Source organism: Anas platyrhynchos, chromosome 3, assembly GCF_047663525.1.
Source record: "Anas platyrhynchos isolate ZD024472 breed Pekin duck chromosome 3, IASCAAS_PekinDuck_T2T, whole genome shotgun sequence".
Classification (NCBI taxonomy): domain Eukaryota; kingdom Metazoa; phylum Chordata; class Aves; order Anseriformes; family Anatidae; genus Anas; species Anas platyrhynchos.
In genome coordinates, this window is record NC_092589.1 from 89,510,969 (window position 1) to 89,538,605 (window position 27,637).

The window sequence follows — 27,637 nt, forward strand, 5'->3', positions numbered from 1 at the left end:
CCCGAGCAGTGCAGGGGAACAGGGAATGGGGGCTGCGGTCAGTCCCTGATGCCGCTCCTTCACCATCACTCACTGCAATTGCACATAGGCAAACTTCAGCTTAAGAACATCCACAGAAGTATACACAGTTCTGTGATTTTCCTGTGATTGACATTTGCTGCGTATTAGTTGGGGTTGTTTCACTTCGGGGTACTTCATACCCACAAACAACACGGTTGTCTCAGGGTGTCTAGCATTTGAATGTAAATTTGAAACTTTTAAAGCATTTTTCCTCAAAAAATTGTTTTATTTTTTGTTTGTTTGTTTTAATTTTTGCAAATAACTGTTTGTTTCCCACCTAACTGAAAACTTTCCTTCTCATTCATCTCCGCAATTAGTCAGTCTTATCAGAGTCTTGCTCAACATCTGCACCTCAGGCTAGACAAAGCAGCCACTCAACACAAACCTCTTCTCTTTCAGCCACAGTGCTACCTACCACATAAAACATGCCTCCAATGTGAATTAGTCTGCAGAGGTGGCCATAGTGCATCCTACCACTGTCCTCCACAAACTGTTATATATACAGTAGCAGTGGATGCCTGGGTCTGGAAGGTGAAGCTCCAATTGAGAGTTGCTAGAATCATCAGAAACACACGCACAATCTGGCAAAGCCATTGTGAAGCTGGAGGGAGGAGGACTTCCCTCCTTGTCCTCTGGCATTCAGTACTTCCAACTTTTCTCACTCTCCTAAAAAAGGCTACATTAACAGCCCTGGGTACCCAGATGCATGTAACACGAGAGCAACGAAGTTTCCCTGCAAAGAGAGTGCTTTCTGTTGAGCTCATTATCAAGTCAGGCTCCTGGGCCCATAAACTTTTCACTCTTCTCTGTACAGCAAGCCAAAATACTACATTATAACAAAACAGCAATCCTCTAGGACTCAATTTCTTCAGATTGAGAAGTGCACTGGGCTTAGGCAACCACCTCCTAACCTCGAGGCTATTTCACCTGAAGCAGCAAGAAGCAGTAGCACTGCCTGCTACCTACATGTTAGAAGAGTGGCCACTGCTGTGACATCATTTTTAAGTTGAGTTCATGTTCAGCTCTTTCACAGGACTTAAGCACATGACAACATAGTTTGTGACTCTCAGACAGGTTTAGGGATAAGACAGACAGCAAACAACAGAAGCTAAGGCACCCCTGTGCCTGCACGTGCCCTGGACAAACAGGACACCCAGCTTCTCAGGCACAGCATTACAGAAAAATTCGTGGACTGCACCCAAGATGCCTCGATTTCTTTTCAGTGCCAGGTAACCATCCAAGTGTCTATGTGGATTTGAGTTTCCAGTGCTGTACACCAGGCTGGGACTGCACTCCATCGCGCAACAACACGAATATGCTCTCAGGAGCACCTAGTGACATGGTACAAAAATGCAGAACTTGCCTTCACATGTAAAGAAATTGAAAAGAAATTGAAATTAAAATTTCAAAGCCAATTGTTTATTATCAATAAAGTGTTCTTCATGCCAAGGTGCAGCTGTTCATAAGAAATCAAAAGGGGGAACTTTCACAAAAGCCCTTACTCCTCAAACATGTTGTTCCATGGTATTTGCAGATCACAGGACTGAAGAATGTTACCACACTCCAGAGCAAGCAGAGAAATCATGGCATTGCCCATCGCCCTGCTGCCAGGCTGGCACGCTGCAGTACGTGCTGATGTCAGCAGGAACTGGCAGAGAGGTTTTACAAGAAGGATTTTATCTCAGTCAGAAACAGAGCTCAGGAAGACAGAGACGGACAGACCTGGAGGAGGAGAGGGACACGGCCTCTTTGCTGACAACCCTAATCTCTTTCACTTCTGAAATCCATAGCATCTACTCAAAGAAACACCTCAATTTCCCTTGGACCCACAGCGTGATGACCATCATCTGAGGAATACAGCAGTCTGACCAGTAATCCTTCCTTACAGTTTTCTGCTATGAGGAATGCTGGAAAGGAATTACAAACCGTGTTTTAGAAACTTGTATTGCTAACTATCGGGACATCCAGAACAGGCAAGAAATGCTGCACCCTTTTTAACCCTCATGATTCATGAGACAGCGTGAACCAGACCTCTGCTCAGCCCAGGACTATGTGCAGCCTAGTTTGCAACACAGATCAGTTTCACTTCCAGGGGATGTTACAGATCTGTATGTGGGTGTTACAGAAGGAAACATTTCTCTGCCAGGTGGTTTTACATGAAAACTGGTGGCTGCTTTCCTGAGACATTCAGGAAATCAGAACAACTTTTACTGAAGATAATAGGACAGGGTAGCGATGATGTATGACTTGTATAATATAGCTGTGTCATCTGTAAAGCATCACTGTATATCTGTGACAAGCCTCTATGAAATTGTGGGAGTAAATTCTTGTCTTCCAGAGAGTAACCCCTGTAGACTGGGTTTCGAGGTTTCGAGACATGTCCAACTCTTGTCCAAATTAAGTGCTCAGCATATAGAAAAGGTAAATGATCTCAAAATGTAGTGGTTCTCTGTCAAGTTCAAGTCACAATCCATATGACAACTATGTGCTGTGACCTAATTTTTGTAAGCCAACTATATCACTAAAGTAAGTATATAGGTTTGTAAGTTTCCCAATGTGCTTTCAATTAATTTCTGGCTCTTTATTTAAAGAAAAAAAAAGATGTATTTAAAATCACAGTTTCTCAGGCCTAGACAGTTATTGTCACAAATTAAAAGCAACTGTTGTAAGAAATAAGCTTTTAAGTATCAACCTTTGAAGATACTATCAAGTAACTTCAAGCTGAATTCACAGTGCGATTTTTTACCTTTTAACAACTATATTTAAAGTATCCCAAATTCATCTGGTGAAACTGCTGAAGATTCTCATAATCATACAAAAAATCATGCATCAGCCCAGAATTTAGAAATGCCAATATGAAAGAAAAGCAGAACTAAAAAGAAAATGAAAAAAAAAAAAAGAAAAAGAAAAAAAAAAGGAAGAAAATTTATTCTCTACCTTATGTTAACAAGAATAGGGCTGAGAAATTACCATCTCTACCGACAAAAGTTCATTCTTGTAGTGACTGTGAGATTTATAGTATTGCTCTACAGCATCATCACAGGACCAGCAATCTTCTTCACGGAATAAAAGCTAAATATTTATAGGGAGGTAGCTGTGCTGGAGGACAAGGAACAGGAGAAGGATAAATGTAGCTTAAAGCCTTTGAACTACTTGGCTATTTAATTTTCTTCTGATAAATGGAATCTAAAGAGGAATCCTTCACTCACGTTTCCCCACATTGACTGATACAATGCGTCTGCACAAAACATCCTTCCTACCACCCCAGCTCAAAGACAAACCACACCCCAGGCGTAAGGAGCAGCTCTTGGTCTGGGACTGAGACCCGAACACCACAACCCCAGCCTTCAGACCCTCTCCTAGGGGAGAGGCAACGCTAGCAGCTGGGCCTCAGGATTTGCTGTATTAGGTCTGCGAAAATTCAGAGCCCGGCACTGGTGAGAAAGGGCAGCACCAGGGACATAATGAACCGCCGTCCCCGCTTCGTCACGCGCGGTGTGCGGAGCACAAGTTAGGAGCCCGTGGGGGATTTGGCATTTCCATCGGCTCGAGGCAGCCACGGGGAAGAGCAGGAACCCACACGGTTCGAGCGGGTATTTCCGATGCTGCCAAAAGAAACACCCAGATTATGTCACACCTTCCGAGCATCCCTTCCAGAGGCGTACATGCAATTAGCGGGCGGTGAGGTAAGGCTACACCTCCCGTGGCAGGGAGGGCCTGGGTCACGCAGGAGCTCTGCGCATATTCCAGTCACCCACCCTCCCGTTCCCCTCACCAAGCCAACAGGCCCGAGGGGAAGTCAGGAGGGGAGGAATCCTGCCTCTCCCCTCCTCAGACCACAGCTTCGATCCGTTTATTCCCCTCGCTGTGAGCGAGGGATTTGGTAGATGGATGGAGGAGGCTACAAGATGCTGCCACACGCCTCGCTCGGCAGGGATGGGGCGGTGGGTGCCCGAAGCCAAACATGGCACCCACCGACACCCCGCTCCCCTCCGTCCCGCCAGCACGCACCCTGCCCCTGGGCGACGGCTCGTTACGTGTGGCTAATTACGGCTGTACCCCTAATTACAGACGCCTCGCCGGCCCCCACAGCGAGCGAGCGGGAGGGCGGCGGAGCGGGGCGCGGCGCTGCCCGGCGGGGCGGCCATTTGGGGCCACCCGGGGCGGCCATTTGGGGCCGGGGGGGGGAAGGGGGGGGGCAGGCGCCTCACCCCCCGCCTCGGGAGCCATCCGAGGCCGATCCAGGCGGGGGCAGCACGGCGGCTCCTCCGGTAAGCGGGGAAACCCCACCCAGCGGCCCCTCCTGGAAGAGGCGGGGTTGCGGGGACCCCAAAGGGATCCCACCTCGCCCCTCGCCCCCGTGTCGGGCTTTCCGCCCGCCCCCTGGGGGCGGGGAGGGCCGCGGTCCCGCTCCGTCCCGCGGCACCGGGCTGCCCCCGCCGGGGGAAGGACAGCGGGGCGAGGGGAGCCGATGGGGCGGGCGGCACCGGGGCTCCGCCGAGAGGGGTCCCCGGGGGGCAGCCCCCCGGGCAGGGCGAAGCCAACCCCCCCCCCGGGGGTACCGGGTGGCCCCCGCGGTGGCGGCGCCCGCTGCCGCCCGGCGGCGATCGGCTGCATGAATGAGCGGCTGGGTGAATGAATGACTGGCGTCTGCTTACTTGAGCATGGCCTCTTCTTTCTCTTCCTCTTCTTTCTGCCGGTCCATCACGGCCATAATAATGTTCCTCTCCTCCTCCGTCAGGTGGCTCAGGTCGGGCAGCTCCTGCATCGGGGGGGGCACCGTGGGTGGGCGAGGGCCGCGGGGCCCCACCGAAGAAGACATTTTCCTCCTCGCCTCTCCCTGTACACCTTCTACCTTCGCCCGGCGAACCCAGCCAGCCTCTCCTCCGCCCCCTTCACAGTGTAGTCCTCCGAGCAGGAGCAGCAGCAGCAGCGGCGGCAGCAGCCGGCAGCTCTCTGGCAGCAGCGGAGGAGGAGGCGGAGACCCAGCCTTTCATGGTTGCTCGCATCCCCCCCAGCCCGGCTCCCTGTGCTGCTGCTGCTGCTGCTCGCTCCCTCCCTTTTGTCTCCGCGGCTCCGGGCAGCTCGGGGGCCGCCGCCCGCAGCCCCAGCCCAACCCTCCCGGCGGGGGCCGTGCGGGGCGGGGGGCGCCGCGGGGCGGAGGGTGCCCGGGGGCGGAGGGCGGGTGCTGCCGCCGAAACGGCTCGGCGGCTGCGAGCCTGGCGCCGGGAGGAGGGAAAGGGGGGGATTTGGGGCCGCTGAGGCGGAGCCCGTGACAGGGAACCGGGCCGACGGAGCCTCCCGGCCGCGCCTCCCGGCTCCCCCGGTGCCCCTCGGGGTGCCCGCCGGGGGCTGGGACCACCGCTGGGAGCCGGGCGGCCCCTCTGGGCTGAGGGAGCCGTGGGCATGGTGGTGGTCGGGCGCCCCAGCCCCGGCTGTGGTCCCGCAGCCTCCCGCACGCACCTGGTCCCATAAGCTTCCACCAGACCCTCCTTGGGGTCCTGCACTTCAGGGAGTGTGAGTCTGTCCAGTCACGCAGCTTGGCTCCCTCGACCCGAGGGAGTGGTGTCAAGCTGTGGCAGGGGAGGATGGATGGGACATCAGGAATAGGTTCCTCGCCAAGAGGGTGGTCATGCACTGGAACAGGCTCCCCAGGGGTGTAGTCATGGCACCAAGCCTGTCAGAGTTGAAGAAGCGTTTGGACTGTTCTCTCAGTCATATGGTCTGAATTTTGGGGTAGACCTGTGTGGAGCCAGGAGTTGACTCGATGATCCTTGTGGGTCCCTTCCAACTTGGGATATCCTATGATACACTTGAGCACGTCCTTCATACGCTTCTTACAGCAAGTGGCACCTGTGCCAGGGGTTCCCTCTGTGCCTCCCTGAGAGCGGTGTGTGCTCTATCCATCAGACCAATTTTTTTCACAGCTGAGACCCACCAATGTGGACATGAAACATGCCACAGTGCTTTGGTCAACTGGGAGGAGACAATAAGCAAAGTATTACTTCTAGACAGGGGTAGCTTCTCTATCAGTTTCTAACCTACCAGCTCCGAGTAACCTGATTTTGGATAGCTGGTAATCAACACAACAGTCCTTTTCTGGAGGAGATCAACCGCATGTAATCCACCGGTCTGAAACTCTTGCGTATAGCTCTGGAGTGCCCCTTGTTCAAGCATGCCTGTCTGAGGACAAAATCATTCAGGCTACTTGGACACGCAAAGCTAAAATATAGAGAAAACTGCACTTTCAAATAAAATGTGAACTACTACTAACACATGCTGACGCTTTAGACCTCTCGGTCACGCTTCTGTCGAGGTCATGGCATGGAAACAGCTCTGGTTTCTAGAGAGATCGTCTGATGGGCATGAACCAGAAAGAAAAAAAATCTGTGCTGGCAGTGCTCAATGCTTCCTGCTGCCAAACTAGCTGGGTTTGCAACAGGGAGAGGGACCAGCTTTCAGCCAGCCACACTAATACCTCTCTCACAATTCAGAGAGCTATGAACCTTCACGACCCTTTGAATTCGAGCAGAATTACTGTGGCCATCTGTTTGTATCCCCCCCAAGAAATTTTCTGCAGGAAACAATTTGATAACGTACATTACAAAGAAAAAAATAATAAGCACTGCTGTGACCACCAGAACTTTTGAGTGATAATGTCTACGTTCAGCCTTTTCCATCCAACTCAGAAAGGGAAGTCTCAACTGTTCCAGCACATGAAGGAAACTGAAACTTGAATGACCAACAGATGCCTCAGAACAGATTAAAGTGGTGTTAATAAGTAAAGCACTATAAAGGACTGGTAAATAGCATTATGTTACACTCAGTTAAAGACACAGACTCTCCACTAAGTTGTGTGATGATTTCTCCCGGGGTCTGACCACATAGTCTGATAGACATAGTCCTACCCACTGCTAGACATAGTCCTCAGAGCTGATCAATAAAATCACTTTCCGCCATCTGCAACCAGCAGATACAACCTTAACAGTTGAGTATCAGAAACAACATGAAATATCTGCAACAGAAATACTAGGTTTAATGCTTATGTTGTTATAGATGCATAGGTAGTCCCCAGACTTCAGATAATCTGAGCCTGCACATGCCACATAAAAGATGTAGCTCAAGTAACTGGAAGGACTAATTCATTGGAGCAGTGGCCCTAGTGTTTGAGAGTTACAGCTTTAAGGCCAACCTGAAAAAGTACTTAAGGTCTAAGACTATAAGACCCAAGTGTCTCCATAATAATTTTAGAGAGAAAATATTACATGAGGTTAAGTTTCCCTTCTCACCTTTCTGCTTATTAATTACTGACACAGTCATGTATATGTCTGTTCTGTATTACTTTGTTAATTGCTGTATGCTGGGTCAAGCACATGGATTCTTACTGCTGTGTGTGAAATACCAAATAAATACAAAGGGTATAAGGGGACTTTTTATATAGTTTTTCATAACTTAAAAAGGAAAATATGAAAGCTTTAGCAGAGTAATATTTAAAAAAAAAAAAAAAAAAAGATGGAAGTTGGAGTGTGGGGTTGCACCAAGAAAAATATCGTAAATAAAATTATGTTATTGAAAAGCACAGAATCATAGAATTGTTTAGGTTAGAAGGAGCTTTTTGAGATTATCTAGTCCACCATCCCTGCTCAAGCAGAGTCAGCCAGAGCAGGTTGCTTAGGACTGTTTCCAGTTGAGTTTTGAATATCTCCAAGGGTGATGTTGGAGATACTATGCTCTCTGGGCAATTTATTCCAGTGTTAAACCACTCCCACATTATAAGACTGTTTCCTGATATTTAAACAGAATGGCCTGCGTTTCAGATTGTGCCCATTACCTCTTGTCCTGTCACTGGACACCACTGACAAGAGCATGGCTCCATCTTATTTAAAGCTTCCCATCAGATATTCATTCACAGTGCTGAGATCCCCTGAGCCTTCTGTTCTCCAGGCTGAACAGTCCCAGCTCTCTCAATCTCTCTTCAAATGACAGCTTCAAACCCCTTAACCATTTTCATGGATCTTCGCTGGACCTGCTCCAGTGCATCTGTGTTTTCCTTGTACTGGGGAACCCAGAACTAGACCTAGCACTCCAGATACAGCTTCAGCAGAGCAGAAGGGAAGAGTCACCTCTCTCAATCTGCTAGCAATGCTTTTCCTAATGCCTACAGTATCTTAGGCACAACAAATGATTTTGCATTTTTTATGCATTTTTGCACCAAGAAAGTAGTTTTATAGAGAGAAATACAGAAGAAAGCATAAAACTTACCTCACTTTTCACCAAGCTACCTGAAGAGTAGCTTGGTGAAATGCTAATGCTAACGCTAAGTACTTCAAACCCTGAGTGTCTGTTTTCTTATTTGCTCACGTTTTCTTTGTAAAGATGAAATATTTAGCATTGCCATCCAACCAAAGATGCATGGAAAGCTGAGTCTACTTGAATACAATATATCCTGAAGCTTTGAAGAGAATTGAAGCCTTGAAGAGCCTTGAAGAGGATTTTGTTGCCTGGTTAGTAAGAATGCCCTCTACCTGGTAACATCCAAACGCTTGTCACTGAAAGGCATCCAATTAACTCAATTTCTCTAAAGTCCTACGTAGCAAAAACTACTGTGAAATCTAGAAATCTGAAATCTAGAAATGGAATGTGAATACAGGGATTGCGACATATCAGGTAAACTTTGCTGTCTTGAGAAGCCAATCACAGTCATGGAGTCTGTGATGAAAACCCAGACTTGTGCTTGTCCCTACTAAATGAAAGTTATAAAGTCTTCTGCTGTTTATCTACCATTTCAATGTATAATGTTTCTTCATGAAAAACATTCGGTGAATTAAAATCTTCTGAATTACTTATACGAATAATATGTATTTGTGTTGCACTAACAAGTTCAGCCTCAGTTGTCAAAAAACAAAACTGACTTGCCACCTTTTTGAGAATCTTGAGGCTTGAGCAGATAATTCTACTGTGAAGTTGGCATCAAATAGAAAAAAAAATGGACTAATCACCAAACTTATTCAGAAGAATGACTATGCAAGTTGGGCTACTTTGGAAAAACGTTAAGCTAAATTTGGCAAGGGCACCGAATATTTAATAAGAGAACGCAGGTGGGAAGTTACCAGGGGAATAATTCTCTAAATTCATGGAAAACATTTTTAATTCACCTTTCCATAACTTCCCAGTGAACTAAATGTAGTAATATTTTTAGTCAAAACCCACAAAAGTCTTAGCTGAATACCAAAGAAGCTAGTGGCATTTTCTAATGATCACTCCAAATATACAACCCAGAGAGTCAATGGTTTCATAACACATGTTTTAAGGAAGAACCTTCAGACTCCACTGAGCCTAACTGATAGCTTAAGAGCATCTCTAAACTTTTTAATCTCTAGTTCTCATTGATCTTGTCCTAAGTATTACTGGAAGTTAAGAAAGTTTTATATCTAGGGATCCATCTCTTCTTTTGGGAAAAAATAAAAATAAAATTCTACTCAGAACAGTAGAGAATTAAAGTTTTGCTTTTTGAGGAGACTATAGTAAAAGATATTTCAGACATTGATGCTTGTAATAGAAGCACCCATGCTGTGCATACATTTATTTAAGTGCTACCACTGAAATTTTCTTATTTCACATCTTGTAATATCTTATTTGTACATACCCTTACCATATCCTAACAATCTTTCACTTCTGAAGGCTGAGCCATAGATTAATAGGTTTTGTATACTCGTCGAGGTCTTTGATACCTGTTTTCCTTTTATTTTGTTTCCTTCTCCTGTATTCATTGACACTTCACATTCTTCCTTTCTTTTCACAAGCAGTGTACCAGTGTTCCAGTCATCCTCCAGCACACCTTTCCTCACTATCAGCCACATTTCTGCTCCTACCCCTCGCCACTTCTATTTCACTGCATACTTGGTACAGGACTCCAGAGTATATTCACACACTATCCCTACAATACATCTGGTTTCATTTTTCACAGCTCCAAGCATCCACTGTGACCACTTTATACATGCATCTTTGATCACACCACATCATACCTCACTCAGGGCCATTCATTCATAAACCTTTAATCTTTTTCTTCTCCATTCATATATATGAACAGAGATACCGACGAGTGTGCAGGACAGGTGCATACTTCATTTATGGTTCCAGTCCTCCTTCACCCTTAGGAACTTTCTTTCTCCCCCATATCTTCCTTGCAGACTGTACAAAGGCCATGTTCTAAATTTCTCAATTCCACTGATACTTCCTTTTCAAGTTTTTTTCATTAGCCCAGCTGTTAGCAGTCAAGACTGTCTGTTTTCTTGCTGGAGGCAAACTGAAAGAAGAGACTGGAAACAAACAATTCAGAGGGTTTTCCTGCACGTTCCTTCCCTAGAAGAGTGGTGCTCTTTGTCAGGCTCATGGGAGACTGGGGATAATGAAAGCTGCAGAAGAGTTTTCAGTCAGTTCGAGTGGGTTTGATGTTTGAGGGCAGTCATGAAGGATGAAATACCCTGTAGCATCAAGGGCTCAAAGTCATTTCTCACAATAGGTTAGTAGAAGTGGGGCACTGTGACTTCTCTCTCACTCAAGAAGCAGTGGAAGGCATTTAAAAACTTCAAAGAGAGTCCAAAATCACAGCAAACTCTGTTTTATTAACAAATCATGATGTTCAAGAGCACATTTTTTTTTGGTTTCTGACTCACGATTTTTCATTTCTTAAAGTTTGGAGGTACTGCAGTATTTTAAGAGAGAGAAGAAGGTCACAACTAGCTCTAGCATGAGAAGAAATGAAATCAGTCCTTTTCAAGGCAGCCAAAAATGACCAGAATAAAAGATTTCATTTCAGGTATGAATTTCAGGACCTGTTCTGGACAGGATTTTTTATCACGTGTAATTTCATAATGAGTGTCTACATACTGCAGTGCATCTTTATAATCTTTAAAAAAAAAAAAAAAAAAAAAAGACAGAAGCTTTGGTCTTTTTAAAAATACATACATATATAAAAAATAGCAATTGCATCAGCGGCAAACCTCATGGAGCTTCCTTTTGGATGACAGCATTGCATTCTCTTGTGTCAAATAATGCAGCTGATTTCACACTTTCACCTGTTCTTTAGTGGGTGCACAAATCAGAGCATCCTTTATCTGGGTGCTGATTTTCATTAGGCCTGCAGGAGCTCAGTGGTTTAGACCTTTCCCTTTTTTTCAGGCTCATTTGAAATTGGTCAAAAGATTCAACTGTTGTTGCTGGAGAACTGACAGAAAAACAGTGTGATTGCATAGCTTGGTTTCCTTAAAAAACAGGCTAGAAGCTCTGTCCCACCCCCATAGGTCTCCAATTATTCCCTTTGCTCTTCTCAGTTCCCTCCTGTTTAGCTGTGTATTTCTGGCATGGCAGCTTCCAGAAAATCATCCCATCCTTCAGGTGCAGCTTGCCAAAATTGCATAAACAGGAACTGTCACCTGCCTCCTCCATGACATGATGCTTCTCTCTGTGCAGCTCCAAATCATAAATCCTTTTAGGTGCAATAGTGCATATGCAAACTCATGTCTGATTTGAATCTGTAATGAGCTGATTCTTATGTCACTCTGACTACTTTCCAAATGTGATTGTTAATATTTAGAAATACTAACAAGGTTATAAGTAAAATGACATTTCTGAAACACTAAGATCACTTTGCATTTTTACTTCTTTAACTAGAAAGAAGTGCAAAAAATGATGGAACTGATCCCACAATCCTCTGGAGGGGGAAAAAAAAAAAAAAAAAAGTCATCACCTACTTTTCTTCGTCTTCTGGACATATCTAAATTTGATAACACAGGCAGATTCAACCCCATTCAGTTCAGGTGAACTCTGCATAAGGCCACAGCACAGAAGGACCATAAGTTTGTAATATCTTTTTACATCTGTCAGATAGGCTGAGAAGCATTATGGCTCAGACAGAGGAAACCAAAGCCCAATGCTCTTAGTCAGCAATCTGGCAGTTGGAAAAACAGTGATTCAGTTCAAGCGTTGAAGTAACACAACATTTTCCATAATTACGGACCATATCTTTTTGGAATAAGAATTTTATTGTTGCTCCAGTTGTTCTGCTGAACAGTTCTCACATAATTAGTAAAGTAGCCCTCAGATACAATGAATATGTTGTCTGCATTATAATATATAGAGATTTTTTAATGTATTTGCTTCCAATTAAAGTGTCTTACCGTTATTTCTGCTCCAAAAGAAAATATTTTTTGAAGTCTTGAATGTTTTACACTATGATTGCAGCAGAGAGTGCAGTAGGGGAAAGATCTAAATGATCTAAATCACCAAATGCCTAGCACACTAATGCTGTGCGTGTCACCAGAAGCCCTACAACAGCTGCCAGCAGCCCTGAAATACTCTTGTGAAGAGAATCCAAGAAACTCCTGCTGTTTTATCAAGCCTGATTGGCAGTAAACACCTGATTCCCCAGACATGCTGTAGAGAAGCAGCAGGTAAGACAGTAGCAGTGAGCAGGGAAAGGGGTCATCCTCCAGAACCATTCCTGCATTGGAGTATGTGCCATGGCAAGTTCTGTCTTACAATATATTCCAACTTACATGATAAAAAATAATGCACAATTCTCATGCATCTCTATTCATAAATTGCAAGATACTGTGAAAGGGAGTCAGTATTATTACTAAAATAGGTGCAAGAGTTCTGATGGAATGGTTTGCCTTAAAAAGTAGTGAGGCAAAGTTTGCACAAGAAAATATCTTTAATTATCTAATGGATATAATCAGGAAAAAAATGAACAAGCTTTCAGGCACACAAGTCCTTTTAAATTCAAAAGAGAAACAGCAAAATTCAAGCTAAGCATAGCCTGGGAACAGTTGCTTTGAGCTTAACTTTATTATTCTAATTAGCTAGACAACTTGAGAGAAAAGAGTGCTTGAAATATGTGGAATAGAGAGGGTATTTGTAAAAGCAGTGATGCATTTGGGCAACAGAGAAGGAAACAGAGGGAAAGATAGATAGAAAGATAATTATTACCTGTGAAAGAGGAAGATGTCAGATGAGATGTGAGAACAACCAGATGTCATAAAACCAATATCTGTGCTATCTCTGCTGAGTTCATGATTTTAAATGAAATGTATTTTCATCAAAATGAAAGGCTTCATCAGAAATATGTCAGTATCTACAGCATTGTTTAAATGGAGAAAAATTAGAATGTTTTGTTTCTGCAGTGTAGAATTTCTTCATTTTGATGACATTGTTATGGTTCATTTTGTTTGAACTTTTGTATTATTCTAAATTACTGAAAGAAAAACCACGAATGAAAAAAATGGACACATTCTATTTAAGATGTCAAGTACTTCAGTGTAAGAGACACGTTTGTAATAAAGAGAAAGCATGAAAAGCAAAGTTGTGATAATACCAAGGTAACATTTGGGGGAATGTTTGTTCTATAAAACTTTGCAAAATGTGGATATTTGCTGGTTTGTTTTAATACCTTAGGGGAAAAGGGGAAAAAAAATCACATACAGCAAAACCCAGTTCTCATCTAGCTCCCCCATTTTTATAAATAGGGAAGATGAGGCACAGACTGAATAACATTACCCAAGTCATCGGGCAAATCACTGGATATGATGATCAGTAAAAGGTCGCATCCCATTCCCATGGTCTAACTATTCATCTCCTCCCACAACTTAGGGTGCTCTTGCAATCAATCAAACTGAATAATCTAAGTAGTTACTTCCTTTAGTGTTCTCTTAGTTGTACTCCAAATCATAGAAAAGACTGAATATTTGTAGTGCACCACAGTATAGAATAAAACAGATGAGTTCAAATAGGTGATTTAAATTATTCGTTTCAATGTAGATCTGGAAAACAGCTGTTTTCTTTTATCTTTCAAATTATTACATTTGTCACGAAAAAGGTGCAACAAGATTCTTACTCATGCATTAAAATTTCTGTCTTTTATACACACAATCCTCTCCATTTATTCCGAGTCTATAGGTACACACATACTTGTTATATGGATAAGGAAGTACCAAACTATGAAGAGGGAGAAAATCTGGGACAGTGTTACCTAAATCAGTGACTAATCACCTGAATAACCTTGTTTCAATGTTATAACAACATTATAACAATGCAATACAACATCTGGAAGTTTATATAAACTTCCATGTTCCATCAGTTAAAAACTTATGAAGAAGGTAGAGGTGCCTGAAGAGTGTTTCTAAAATTATTTTCCTGTGGCCTCCAGTAGTCATTCTTGTTTTGTTCAGCATCCAGAAGGAAGATGGAATGCCTAAGCAGCATACCAAATGAGATTGTTAAGAAAGCATCATTTCAAATTCTGAAGTTGTATTAAAAGAAAATGAACATAAATTTGGATAGATAAAATGTGAAAATATGATCAAACAGACCAAAAAAGAGTTGGAGGAGCAGCTTGCTAAGGAACCCAAATTAGTACTAAATTCTTCTCATAGGAAATCAAGAGCAAAATATTTTGGCAAGCATTTTGCAGCACTTCCTAAACTAGAGTAGAAAAGGAACAGTCAGGCAGGACAAGACCATTGCAGAGAAGTTGGATGGATTATTGGCATCCAGGTTCATTATAGAAAAGAAAGGAGATTACAACACAGCATGCATTTTTAAGGGTTAAATCGGTGAATCATCTGCCTGAAAATTGAAGCAACTTTGGAATAGATGATGATTCAAAGAAATAGAATGAAAAGTAACACATACAAATCAGTGGGGCCAAATGGTATTCACCCCCAAGATATAGATTAAATAGGCAAATTGCTAATGGCAGTGTATAATTACACCTGATGATGACTATGATCCTGGAAAGAGAAAATATCGTTCTGCCTTGCAGACCTCTTGGAGTTCTCTGAAACGCTCATCAGGTATGCAGTTCTGTGTGACCCAGCACAGGATCCAGTCCCTGATTACTGGGATTTCCAAAAGGCCTTGACAACATCCTTCAAGAAAGGAGACTGAACAGCCAGTGGAGAAGAGTGCGTATGTGTTAAGTGCACAGAATAATGTAGGTTTGAATGGACTTCTGGAGGCCACCTTTTTTTCAAAGTAATGCCAGTTTAGACCTTAGATAAGGTTGCTTGGAGTCATGCACAGCCAAGCTTTGAATACCCCAAAGAGTGGAAATCTTACAAACTCTTTAGGTTTCCTGGTGCAGTGTGAAGAATGTTTTCCTAACTTTTAATCAGAATTTCCTTTAAAGTGACTTGCGTCTGTTCCTCTTGTCCTTTCATTGTGAAGGGTCTGCCTTTGTGTTCTCTATATCAAGTAGCCAAACACAGCAATTAGATCTCCCTTTAGCCTTCTCTTCAAGCTGAACAAATACATCCAGAAATTCAACACAATACGAACAAAGAGTCAGATTTCTTAGTAAAGGAAGAGGAGTTTGGCAGAATTCTGAGCTGAGATGCACATCCTTTAGCATAGCCAAAAATGACCTGGAAAAGGAGGTGAGCAATGAGATTTAAAAGTTTTCTGATGATACAGTTACCAGGGTGGCAAGGACAAGAGTTGATCATAGAATTGCTGAAAGATCTTATGAGGCTTCGTGACAGAGTAATAAAATGTTTTGTGAAACAGTGTGCTGAAAAACAATCTTAGCTTCTTATATCAAATGGTGGACTGTGACCTGACCATTACCACTCAGAAATGAGAAAGACTTCGGAGTTAAGATAAATAGTTCCAAGAAAACATCATCTTTATGCTCAGCAGTGACCATATATATATGTGTGATTATATATATTCGTATACATATGTATATATAAATCAAATGCTAGGAACTATTAGGAAAGGAATGAAGAACAAGACAGAAAACACAGATATGTCTCTGGATAAATCCAAATGTATTATATTTTGAATTCTATCTGCAGGTCTGGTCTCCTGATTTCAGAAAGGATACATTAGGGCTTAGAAGATATACAGAGATGATGATCAAAAAGTACAGCATGGCTTCTGTACAATGTATTATTTTGTGGACTGGGACTCTGGGAAAAAAATTAAAAAGTGATTTGTGGGAATGTAAGAGAAAACTACAAGATCGTAAATAGCCTGACCAAAGTGGATAGAGATCAACTATTCATTGTCCCTTTCAGAGACATTAGGAGTCATCAAAGGGAGCTTGTGATGGTGGTTCCTCACACATCAGGTACCAGACCTGTAGAAATCCTTGCAAAACTCACTGTGAATAGAAGTTTGTATGAGTTCAGGGGATATTGGGCAAGTACCTGGAAGCAATGTTCATGAAGAGTTGCTAAATAAGCAAAACATAAAACACTTGGGAAATCTCCTGAAGTTAAAAGGAGCTGGAAAATTAGAAGGGGAAACTATCAGATATAATTACGTAGTTTTAATTCTTCCCTGAACATTGACTTATAAGCACTCATTGGGACAGAGCACTGGCTAGGGCAACTTTGGTTTGGAATCAGTATGGCAGTTCTTCTGTTCTTACTACTTGGTCTTTTTTAGACAATCCTCCCCAGAATTAGTACCATGTTGCAGGCGCTGTGCAGTTACCAGCCTGACTTGCTCCCTTCCAGTGTTAGCTCGGATACATCTTAAAATCTCACCCATCTTATTACTGTCCCAAATGAAGAAACATATATTGTATCACAACAAAACAACTTTTGCTCTGACCACAGAGTAAAACAAAACCAAATTATGTGTTTTCTAAGCACAATCTACCTCTATATGCACTAGGAACAATATCTTGATGTTCAGTATCTCATTAAATACAATGCTTAATATCTGCGTTGTCTTCTGTGTTGGCAGAATGGAGACAAAACATTTGTTAGACTGGAGATAAGTGAGATTTCTTTATTTTAAAAAGCTCAAGCCAGTCCTGTGGAGGAATGTTTGTTAAATTTTTTATAGTGACCTGACCCAAGCCAGATGCACTGAAGAAAACCCCAGAGAAATCTACCAGCTGCTGCTGGTAGAAACTAAAAAATGGTTGTCAGACTAAATAGCTCCTTAGCAGTGGCAGAGGGTTAAAAGGGATATATAGATCTTTGTCCTTTAACTGATGGTACTGTAGCACAGAGATAGACTGATGAAAGAACTCTAATAGAGAAAAGCTTTGGTCAGTGAGGAAACAGCAAATACAGATTTCAGCTCTTTGGAAACGACTGTTGCCAGCCTTCTCACCTCGTGTTAAGGAATCTATATTTTTTCCACTTTGATTTAAAAACCCACATTGTTTTCGATACAGTGGCTATACCACAAAGGAAAAATCAAGAAACCAGAAGTCAAAGCTATTAGACTTCAAAATGAAGTAACTTCTTTCTAAGGGCCAGAGATAGTTGTCAAAGCGATGGTAAATCCATTCCCGTTGCAAGAATTGACAGGAACAGCTCTCCTCTGAGAATTCTTCCAGGACTCAGAGGCATCACAAACCAGGAAAGCATTGGTGGTAATGGAGAGAGGCTCAAGGAAATCACAGTTTGCACTAAAGCTTTTGCACTAAGTATCAGTAACTACTCACCACCACAGCTTAATTTATGTAGCTGCTCTGGAGCAAACCTGTAGAAGAAATGCAATGTCCAGTTATAATTCAGATTATTGCAACATATTTGACTTTTGCATCTGCTTGCAGCTCTATTGGTGTGGCTCTAAGGGGGTCCTTGAAATGGGTTTTTCATTCTATAGCAGTGCATCCTACCGGGGGAGTTTTCTGCTTATGTGTTTCTGTAGAGGCAACAGATCCTATTGTGCTGCTGCTGAGAAGAGTTGTGTCCCCAGAGATGCAGCACACCAGCTGAATGTCTTCAGGCACAGCAGTGATTTAGCTGGCATAGATCTTGCACAGCTTCATGTCCTTAGAGCACCCTGCTAAGTCTTCTGACCCCCTTCAGGGTGATTATGGCCAAGTCCTGGATGCACGGGTTTAACATGAAGTTCTGGGAGAGATGTTACCCCAAGAGCATCAAGTGGCAATTTGCAGATCAGTAGCTTGGTGGATTTGTGGATGGGCAGCACCCATTAGTCTAACCTCAATACCTGGAAAAATTACGTAGAAGATTATCTTGGGTGTTATTGAAAGGCAATTAAAGAACAAAGTAATTATCATGCATAGTCAACATGGGTTTGTCAAGGTAAAGAGATCTGGGGATGCTGCTGAGAGCAGGCTCAAAAATGAGCCAGTGGTGTGCCTGGCAGCCAAGGGACAAACCACATTTTGGGGTGCATTAAACACGGCATAGCCAGTTGGTCAAAAGAGATGATTCTCCCACTGTATCTAGTGTAGGTACAGAGGAGGTTTAGACTAGTATTGGGAAAAAAATTCTTTACCATGAGGGTGATCAAATACTGGGACAGGCTTCCTAGCAAGGTGATTGATGCCCCATGCCTGTCAGTGTTGAAGAGGCAGTTCGATAATGCCCTTAATAACATGCTGTAACTTTTGATTAGCCCTGAAGCAATCAGGCAGTGGCACTCGATAGTCTTTGTAGATCCCTTCCAACCAAACTGTTAGATTCAGGTTGATTTGATTCATTTTGATTTGATTCAGTTGTAGCTTCCTCAGAGCCACAGTGCTGGAATTGCAGAGACAGAGCCCCACCGTGCCACTTTGAGCAGAAGTGTGCTAGCAGGTGGTTATGGTAACAAGCTGCTTTCTGGGTGCTCTGTCTTCAGCTGATGCACTGACTTGCAGCTGGTAGATCGAGTCATTCCTGGCTGAGGTAGGTCTGCTTTGCTAGCTAGTGGCTCCAGCCCTGGAAAGGTCAACATTAATGGCAGCTCCTGCCTACAATAGCTGTACTACAAGCCAGAGAGTGAAAGGATGATTTCTGTACTGGTGTACTAAGGTATGGTAGAGACCTCTCTGTTTAGTCTTCATCTTCCTGTTGAGTGCTGTTGCCTCAGAGGTCAGAAATACGCTTTGTTCTGACCGCTCTCTCTGTTGACGGTCTTTGAAGTGAAATACCCCTGCCATGAATCCCATCATCCTCAGAGATCCTGTTATTTCATTTAGACCCTTACTTCCTCTGTCTCATGTCCATCTTTTCAGACACCAGAAGCTCACATTACCTGAAGCTTAAGACTGACTTTCAGCATGGAGCATTACCCTTGCACCAAGGCTAGTACCACATCTCCCATGAACCATTCAGAAGCCAATTCCTTCCCTGAAGAGTGTCGCATTTAAGCATGATGCCAGAGGGAACATCTGTGTTCCAGGAGAGGGAGCATATCAGGAAACAGTGCTCGGTATTTGTCAGCATGAGGGGTGATGGCTTCAGCCAAGCAGCTGCTATGGGGCTGCTGCCGGTGTGGCAAAGGAGAATGTAGGGAGACACTTAAAGGGAGTTAATGAGGTAGCTTTCTGGCTATTTAGAGAGTTTTCCCTTGGTATGAAGGGCAGGATGGAAGAAAGCACAAAGGCATATTGTTTTTTGTTTGTTTGTTTTTATTTGTCTTTGAAGTATTGGAGTACCAGACATGAAAGAATATGACATGAGAAAAGATGACAATTCAGCGTAAGGGGACAAAGTGTCTAATGTGCCTGAACAGAAGGATGAGAAAGATAGAGGTGGAAAAAATACCTGAAGAGAGTAATTAACCTGTCACCATTTTCTCATAGGTTTACTGTCTTGCTTATTCTAAGTGGTTTTGACAAGTGCTAAGTGATAAATATCAGTCCCTTTAGTATCTCTAAGTATAGACTATCACAGAAAAATAGGCAAGAAGAGACTTCAGGAGGTCAGCTGGTCCATTCTCCCACCCAGCATAGGATCAATTATTCATTCATGATCAATCATCATTACTGTAGACATTTGCCTACCCTGCTCCTCAGGACTGCTAATCTATTCCAGACACTGGCTTTCTTTACTATTAGAAAGCTATTCCTAATGTCAAAATTAGCTATGCTGCAATTTTAGCCCATTGTTTCCTGTTTCATTCACTGGGGACATTCTCATCCTCTTTGCAGCAGCCTTTAATGCATCTGAAGATTGCTATCATGTCTTTTCTCAATATTCTCTTCTGCAGTGTTCCCATCCTGGCAGTTTCAGACTTCCAAAAAATAACCAAACTTATAGAATGAAAAAGTCTTATGGCCTCTTTTCTTCTTTACTTCCTAAAAAAAAGCGTGTAAATTTTATTCTTAATGCTATCTTGAAGGAAGTGACTACACAGTTCTTTAGAATCACTTGAAAGAAAGGAACATGAAAGTCAAATGAAACAGTGACTGTATGTCTCCATTTTCTCCACATTTCTCAGAACAAAGCTTCAGTAACCTAATTTCATGGTGGCATTTAAATATACTTTGGTTTTGAGAAATGAGTTTAGATTCTGATTTTATATTCTTGATATTACTGTCTCATCTGTATTGGTGGAACAAAGATGAATCTACTAGATTCATGGACCACACAGAGATGTAATGATTTATTTGTGAGGTCCATTTTAGAGGTCTTAGGTATGCTGATATGTAGCTGAAGCAGCTCCAATTAATTAAATATCACTTAAGTAGCTTACAAATAGTACTGCTATAACAATGAATTATAACTCCTTTTTATACGTGTTATTTACAAATATAATGCATAAATGATTCTAATAAATAAAACAAAAATCTTATTAAAAAAAAGTAGTATAATCGTCCTTTAGAGTAATACATAAGCAAAAGCTAGATAGTTATGAATTTCAATCAAAACTAGGAAAGACTAATATTCAGATGATATATTTATTTCTCATTATGATTACAAATGCAGCTTATTAGACCAGCAGCCTGTCTTGCTGATGAAGGTTACTGCTGTATTGTAGCACTATAAATGCAAGGGTCAGCAATTGCTAGGCCATTCAATCTCCCTTCTCCATCTATGCTCTTGAAAGGGAGAAAGAAAAAAGGTAGAAAGAGATTCTGTTTCTATTCTTGTTGAAGTCAACGCAACAGGATCCTGCAGGCTGTAGGTGTTGCTAGGAAAGTACTGCACAAGCTGGTCTGTCTCTTTTACTGTACCAGCTCTCTGCCTTCTACCAGCTGAGAATGCCATGGAAACAGAGGTTGGGAAGCAAAAGCTGGTCAGGTTGGGGACTAGGGATTTGAATTTTTTTTTTGTACGTGTATCAAAGGAGACTTTCTTTGGAATGGCAATGCAAAACATCCTGCCCCATTTCTAGTGATCTGTATGGCAGTGACAGCATTCCCACTGGACAAAGACAAAACAGTGTGACAAGGTCAGCACAGCAGCTGTATGATTTGACATCTCCTAAGCAGTACTGAAAAACTTCAAGTAATTAGCAAGGTGCGGCATAGGAATGCAAAAATATCTTTAAGAGTAAGCAAATAAACTCAGTTTCCCTTACTGAAAACCTTCAGGTGGACCCAGTAGAAGTTAATGGATAGTGTGAATTAGTAGGGTGACAGACAAATAAAAAAGATGAAAATAACCTGATTTTAATGGTGCTTGCTGTATTTTAATGATATATTTTTTTTTAATCTAATATGCTAGCAAATATCTTGCAAAATAGCAATTGTCTTTCTAGTTGTCATGCTGTTATCCCTTCTTGTCTATGTCAATAAAAGCCTGTTGCAAAAGGAAGGAATTTGCCACATCAGTATCTCAATCCAGTTCAAAGGCCTATAGTTGGTAGGTCTCACAGTGGAGTTGCCATGATTAAAGCATTTCTCCTTATCAGGTACTGCCAATACACACAGTTTCAACCTTTAGCAAGCGTGGAGCAACACATCTTGTTTTAGGTTGCAGGGAAGAATAGTTGTGCAAATGGAAATGCTTTTAAAATTTCTGGCCTGGACTCCGAAGAGCTGAGTCAGTGATTTCAGTGGAATTAACCTCTTACAGGCCCATGAATGCAGACCTTCAAGTACGTGCATAGTTACTGTACAATTAGTACAGCTAGGTTGATATCCTCTAACCTAAGTGGTAGGAACTGCATGTGTGAGCACGTATCACATATCAAACAGAGCGGTAACTTGCTATTACGCAGTCCACCAAGCATTAGCCAGTTCATAGTAATGTCTTATTTGGAAGCAAAACCAAACCAACCAACCAAGAAAAACAAACAAACAAACAGGAAGTTCTAACAACACAGGAAGAATTAATACTAAAACACTGCATTACAACAAAGTGCTGTCAGGGGAGACTGCATGCCTGATTGTGTACCAATTTGAACTTGCACAGATTAGCAAGGTTTTGTTGTGTCTGACATTGTCTTGAGCTAGCAAAACAACTGTCATTCATGCTTCGATATTAAATGAAGGTGTAAAGATAGCCACTGAAATTGTTCTACAGTATTCTATTATATATAAACATGAATTTAGTGAAAAAACAGAATACGTTTAACTAAGACAGTTGTAACAAAATATATGTATATATATATCCAAAACTACTAGCTAGTCTTGTGTTTTAGGGAGGTATCCTTTTCCAGTCAATGAATAGTTTGTGTTAAGCATGTGTCAGTGTACTGAAATAGGCTATTTATTAACAAGAAAACAAGGAGACCAAGTAATCCTTGGAATTTCTTGCACAGATCCAAAGATCCAAGACCACAGATCTGAGACAGGTGAACTGTCCCATTTATATCAAAAGAATTATTTTAGATCGTCAACAGTACTGTTAGAGCTAGAACAGATTAGCTTCCTAAACAGGGTCACCTACATGTGGTTCTGTTTGCAACCCCTGCAGGTGTTGCACATGCTTGCATGGGCTTGGCAGACATGATCAAAGGGCTTACAGAATGTCCTGTGACATGTAATTGACATTGGGTGAATTTGTTTGTAAGTCTGAATCCTGCCCTGTTATATTGTTAACCTTTCCACAGCTTGTGAAAGATAGAAGAGGAAAGTTCACAGTACCAGTCTCAGCACAAGCTAATGAGTGGCACCTCAGTTCGGTATTGTAAGATGGCACCCAGAAGAGGAAGCCTGTTCATTTTGCCCCGCATGGTTTTGCTCACTCTGATACAATGAGCCAGAAAATCCAAAGATTATTATCATGTATGAATTGTGTATGACCAGCCTTATAAGCTTTGTCTGTATTAATAAGTTAAAAAGTACCAAAGAATGGCCATAGCTATTGGAGGTCAGTCATCTCTACTTTTCAGATTGCACCAAGTTCTTCTGCTATGCCAGCTATCACCTCCACCAAGCAATTCATTTTCTTGGTTCAAGACAGCACAATCCATCAAGTTCTGACAAAGAACTTGAATAAGCCCATGCTGTTTTGGAGACTAAAAGTGTTTCATCAACATATACTGAGCCAAACTACTCTAGCTGGCCTCAGGGTCCCAATACAGAACCTCTCCTTGTTTAGTCTATGGGTATGGAGTAGGTACAGCTAAAGAGACCCTTACGACATCTAGTCTTCCCAATAAACAGTTTTTCTGCCAACAGCAGAAACCAGTCTTATCTGAAAGTGTCCAAGAGATTTTTTCCACTCTTGAAACATCACCATTTCTTTCACTCCTGAAGGATGTGCCCTGGGTCAGGAAGACCTTCCGTTTCCCCATTTCACATCTGTCACTGTGAAAGCAAGAACAGCAAAATTGAGACTCAGGTCTCAATTTTCTACCTTTTCTATGCAGTCGTAACTTAGCTTTTAGTGCCAAAGGATGCAGTTATCATGCCTGCTCTGTAATTTGGACAGCACAATGAATGTTCACCAAAGAGTACTTGAAATAGGAGCACAACCTCCTTTCTGCAGTATCTTGTTTTGGCATTTACCTGAAATAGGAGCACAACCTCTTTTGTGCAGTATCTTGTTTTGGCATTTCAGGTTGGAAAAATTTGGTTTGTAGACAGGACCTGACAAAAGACTACCAGTATCTTTTTTCTAGTGTGAATGCTGAGTCAGTTTGAAAATATGCTGCATACTGAAGAACTAAACCTCAGCCAATTAAAGGCTGGTTTAAGACATTTTGGTGGTCTAGATCTATAATCCAGAAAGAAAATGGTTTAAAGCTTTCTAAACTGCAAACTCATTTTAAAGTGAAAGATATCAATAGCTACATGTAACTATGATATCTTTTTATACAGTCAGACTAGAAAACTTGGAGATGAAGTGTTTTCTTTTCCTTGAAAATTGGGACCCAATGGCAAGATTGTGAATGACAGGGTTCTGTTTTAGTTAGTATTTGCCAAATGCCATGGCAAGGAGAAACAAGCATGGTGCCACTTTATGAGAGAAGATCAGGAGCTGACCACAATGCAGGGAGGTTGGAGCATGACCTCAGTGACAAGGGCACGGTTGCACAGTACCCAAGTAAGAAAAAGCAGCACAGCTGGTGACAGTAACAGGCCCAGCCAACAGTCCAGTGATCAGCGATATGCAAAGGGATTTATTATGTTTGATGTTCAATCCAGGAAGCCCATCAGCAAGTCCAGATGATCAAGGAGCAGACCTGGATGGACACAGACCTACCTACCATGTAGCTCAGGCAAGGACTAGGGCCTGGGCCTGAGATGGAGCTCTTGGGCTGTAGGTTAAGGATGTATTTGTGGAAGTCCCAGGTGTTCTCAGGATAATCAAGAGCAATTAGTGCACTCGACATACTCCCTGTATGCTGTATATCCTGCTCCTAATGTCTATCAAGAGGAATCTTAAACACCGCTATTGTTACTTTTATTGAGGTGACATAGCCCATCATTAAATGTGTGGATAACTTTGTTCTTACAATATTTCAAGAGCTTCCTTAATAAGGAAGTTTCTGATGTTGATTAATATGATACTGTAGTTATAACATTCTTCTTGCAATATAAGTAGCAACAAAGCAAATCTTTTGGTCACCTCCCATAACAAAAGTATGTGCTTTTGTTACCTGACAGGTAATGTGCATTTGTAGAAACAATAGAGAAACCCCATACAGGTGGTTCTTGAAAGAAATCTTACATCAAGACAAATTTTCTGACTTTGGTATTGGACAATTCTGTGGCAGTGCCTGCATATTTCAGTGAAGTTTTAAGTAAGACGTATAGGTTATCTTGCTTGTGACTTGTGCTTGATTTGAATAATTGCATTTGAATAACCAAATGCTAGCAATTGTTGTGAATTAGAAATAAAGAAAAGCTAGCATGGAAGTTCCTGCCCAAGTGTTTACATGGGAAGAAGAGTCAGAAGAGTCAGAAGCCACATATCATTTGGTCTCTTCTTGCAAGACCATTTCATACAGGCTACTCCTCTTTCAGTCTTTTGATGTGCCAGCTGCAAGTGAGGATGTTGTGACCTCTTAATTTTACTGTCAGAGCTGAGTGACAGCAAAGGGCATGGCAACACCTACAAAGAACCTCCTTATACCGTATTCTGAGACTCAGCCTTTTATTATGTTTTCATATATTTTATACAACTTCCCACTTTATCAGGCCTTAGTCAGTAAAGCACAATTGCGTATAAAGTATTTTATTTTTTTAAAGAAGAGCTTGGATAGAGAGTGCAGATATGAGGGCATGCTCACATTAATATGTTTACTTTGAAAATTGCACTTAGTCCACGAAACCTCACTGATATGGTGGTTTTTGTTTGTTTGGTTTGGTTGGTCTGTTTGTTAGCTGTAGAGTCAAATCTTTAGCTAAACTATGTCTTCTGATAGAATTTGTTTGCTTCTGACAGCCAAAGTTCAGGCCTGCCTAGAGAGTTACTAAAAATAGAAATGTACAGAAAGGTAATGAAAATTACTAGAGGAACAAATGCTTCTTTATTAGTGTGAAATTGCTTTCAGTGCAGACAACTGCAATAGCAAATGTTGGGTTAAGATGTACGAGATCTATCCTTTAAAGACATCCTCACCTAGCTTATCAAAGCAACTGTTGATGTAGGTGCTTCACCATAAAATATTCAAACTAGATGTCTCAAGCATGTTTAAGTTCCACAGTGCTTGAAAACTTGCTATCTGGAAATCAGATTCCATAAGTTATTTTTGTACACAAAACAAACGACTTTCTGAAATTTTAGGCAAAGTTTTAAATATGTAGCACATCACAGGCAATGAAGTTGATTGTTTCAAAGCATTTAGAGATCTGGTGGGACTCTGAGCTACGAATGTGTGAATTTATGGGTATCTGACACTGAGCTACTTCTGGTCACAAGAGAATTCCTTACCACATTATCACACCTTTATGGGTATTTCAGATAAATTCTATGCCTTTTTATGAAGTTTACAATATTAGCTAAAAGAAGAAATACCAGAACCTCCACATCATTTGCTTTATTAGCCACTTTTCTTATTTTTGTTGTAATCAGGTATAATTATTGTCCTAAAGAATTTAAAATATAAAACGAAGAGCAAGCTAATAAGCCATTTTGAAAGTTTTGTTTTATTTAGGTAAACCATTCCTCCTTATACTTTACTCCCAATAGCTAAAAGGAATTCTTTTAGTGCCACTAAGAATGTAATTAAATATAAATGAAATAATAAGATGCTGATATTGATTAAGAAGAGCAAGGTAATTTTAGAGTTTATTATTTCATTATAGCATTACCAGAAACCCAATCATTCTTTGGTATAGCAGCACATATGGCACATAATATCACCCACTGTTCTGAAGAGCCCTGTTAGACAACCATATGTGCTGACAAAAGTCTCTGGTTGTTCAGGGGCTTATTCAAGATAGACTGGCTGCTTTTTCTCAAAATGTCCTTGATTTACTGTTTTACATCTAAATTAGAACTTTTTAACTGCAAATATTCATGCTTAGTTTCAAAATGCTAGAGCATGTATAATTTTAGCCTGAAATACCAAGCTTCATTTCTACCAGACCAAAAGACCAAAAAAATAAAATAAAATGACATTCAGGAACTATGAAGAAAGGTTTATTTTGTGATATAGCCATCTAAGCATTATTAACTTCCTTGCCTAAGTCTTTTTTTCCCACTTTACTTCCTTACAGTACACAATTCTAGATGTGACTCTCTTTGTGCTTGCAGTACTTCAGTCCTCATTTCACCTCTTATCTTTTAGTAACCAGTTTACATACACACTGAAAGTTCCCTGTGGTTTGAAGAGAGGAAATATCCCATAGGAAATATGTGTAAATAGCAGAAGTTATGGGACAACAAATAATGAAACTTTTGTGAGTCAGTTTTGCCTGCTCTGAATAATACAGTGTAGAAGATAGCTCATCACAATAAAAAGGATACTGTAGGATATTTTCTGAAAGGAAAAGTATAAGCATGGGATTATATACTAAAAATAAGAATGGGAGAGTATTTTACAAAGGCAAGTTAGACTGAGAACTGTGCAGAGTGAAATCACAGAACATTTCCTATGAAATCTTTGACATACTGTCTTCACATTAATAGGAATTAAAAGCCAGGAAGATCCAAATTTCAATTAGCAAAAAAATGGGTCATTTTACTTCTTTAGGGTAAGAATTCCTTTGCTAAAGGAACTGAGGTGATTTAGTGTAGAATTTAGGAGAGTTTGACTTAACACCTCATGGCATTCTGTTGAACAATTAAGACCATATAGTACCTGCGAAGCACATAATAAGTGGACTCAGCAATGATAGTCAGCAACAGTGTCTGTTAATAGGGAATCATCCCTGGGTAGCATGTCTCTGATGGATTTTCTTATGACTAAATTTTACAGTTTTCATCTTCCTCCTCAGTGACCTAAAAGTAAATATAAAATCAGCACTAATAAAAGC

The 27,637-nt window shown here is 41.6% G+C and overlaps 1 protein-coding gene across 29 annotated transcripts in view; it reads right to left on the reverse strand.

The window, feature by feature from the left end:
* RIMS1 (regulating synaptic membrane exocytosis 1) overlaps positions 1-5,223 on the reverse strand; it is a 318,971-nt gene extending 313,748 nt beyond the window's left edge. For 10 of the 29 annotated variants that reach the window (XM_072036286.1, XM_072036284.1, XM_072036289.1 and 7 more), the window contains exon 1: positions 4,719-5,200. In XM_072036286.1, coding sequence (XP_071892387.1) covers positions 4,719-4,882 — 164 coding nt within the window. In that variant the 5' untranslated portion in view covers positions 4,883-5,200. Of the gene's footprint in view, positions 1-4,718 lie in introns of all 29 variants that reach the window. The other 19 variants (XM_072036279.1, XM_072036277.1, XM_072036278.1 and 16 more) reach the window with 5 other exon arrangements.
* Between the last annotated feature and the right edge of the window lie 22,414 nt (positions 5,224-27,637).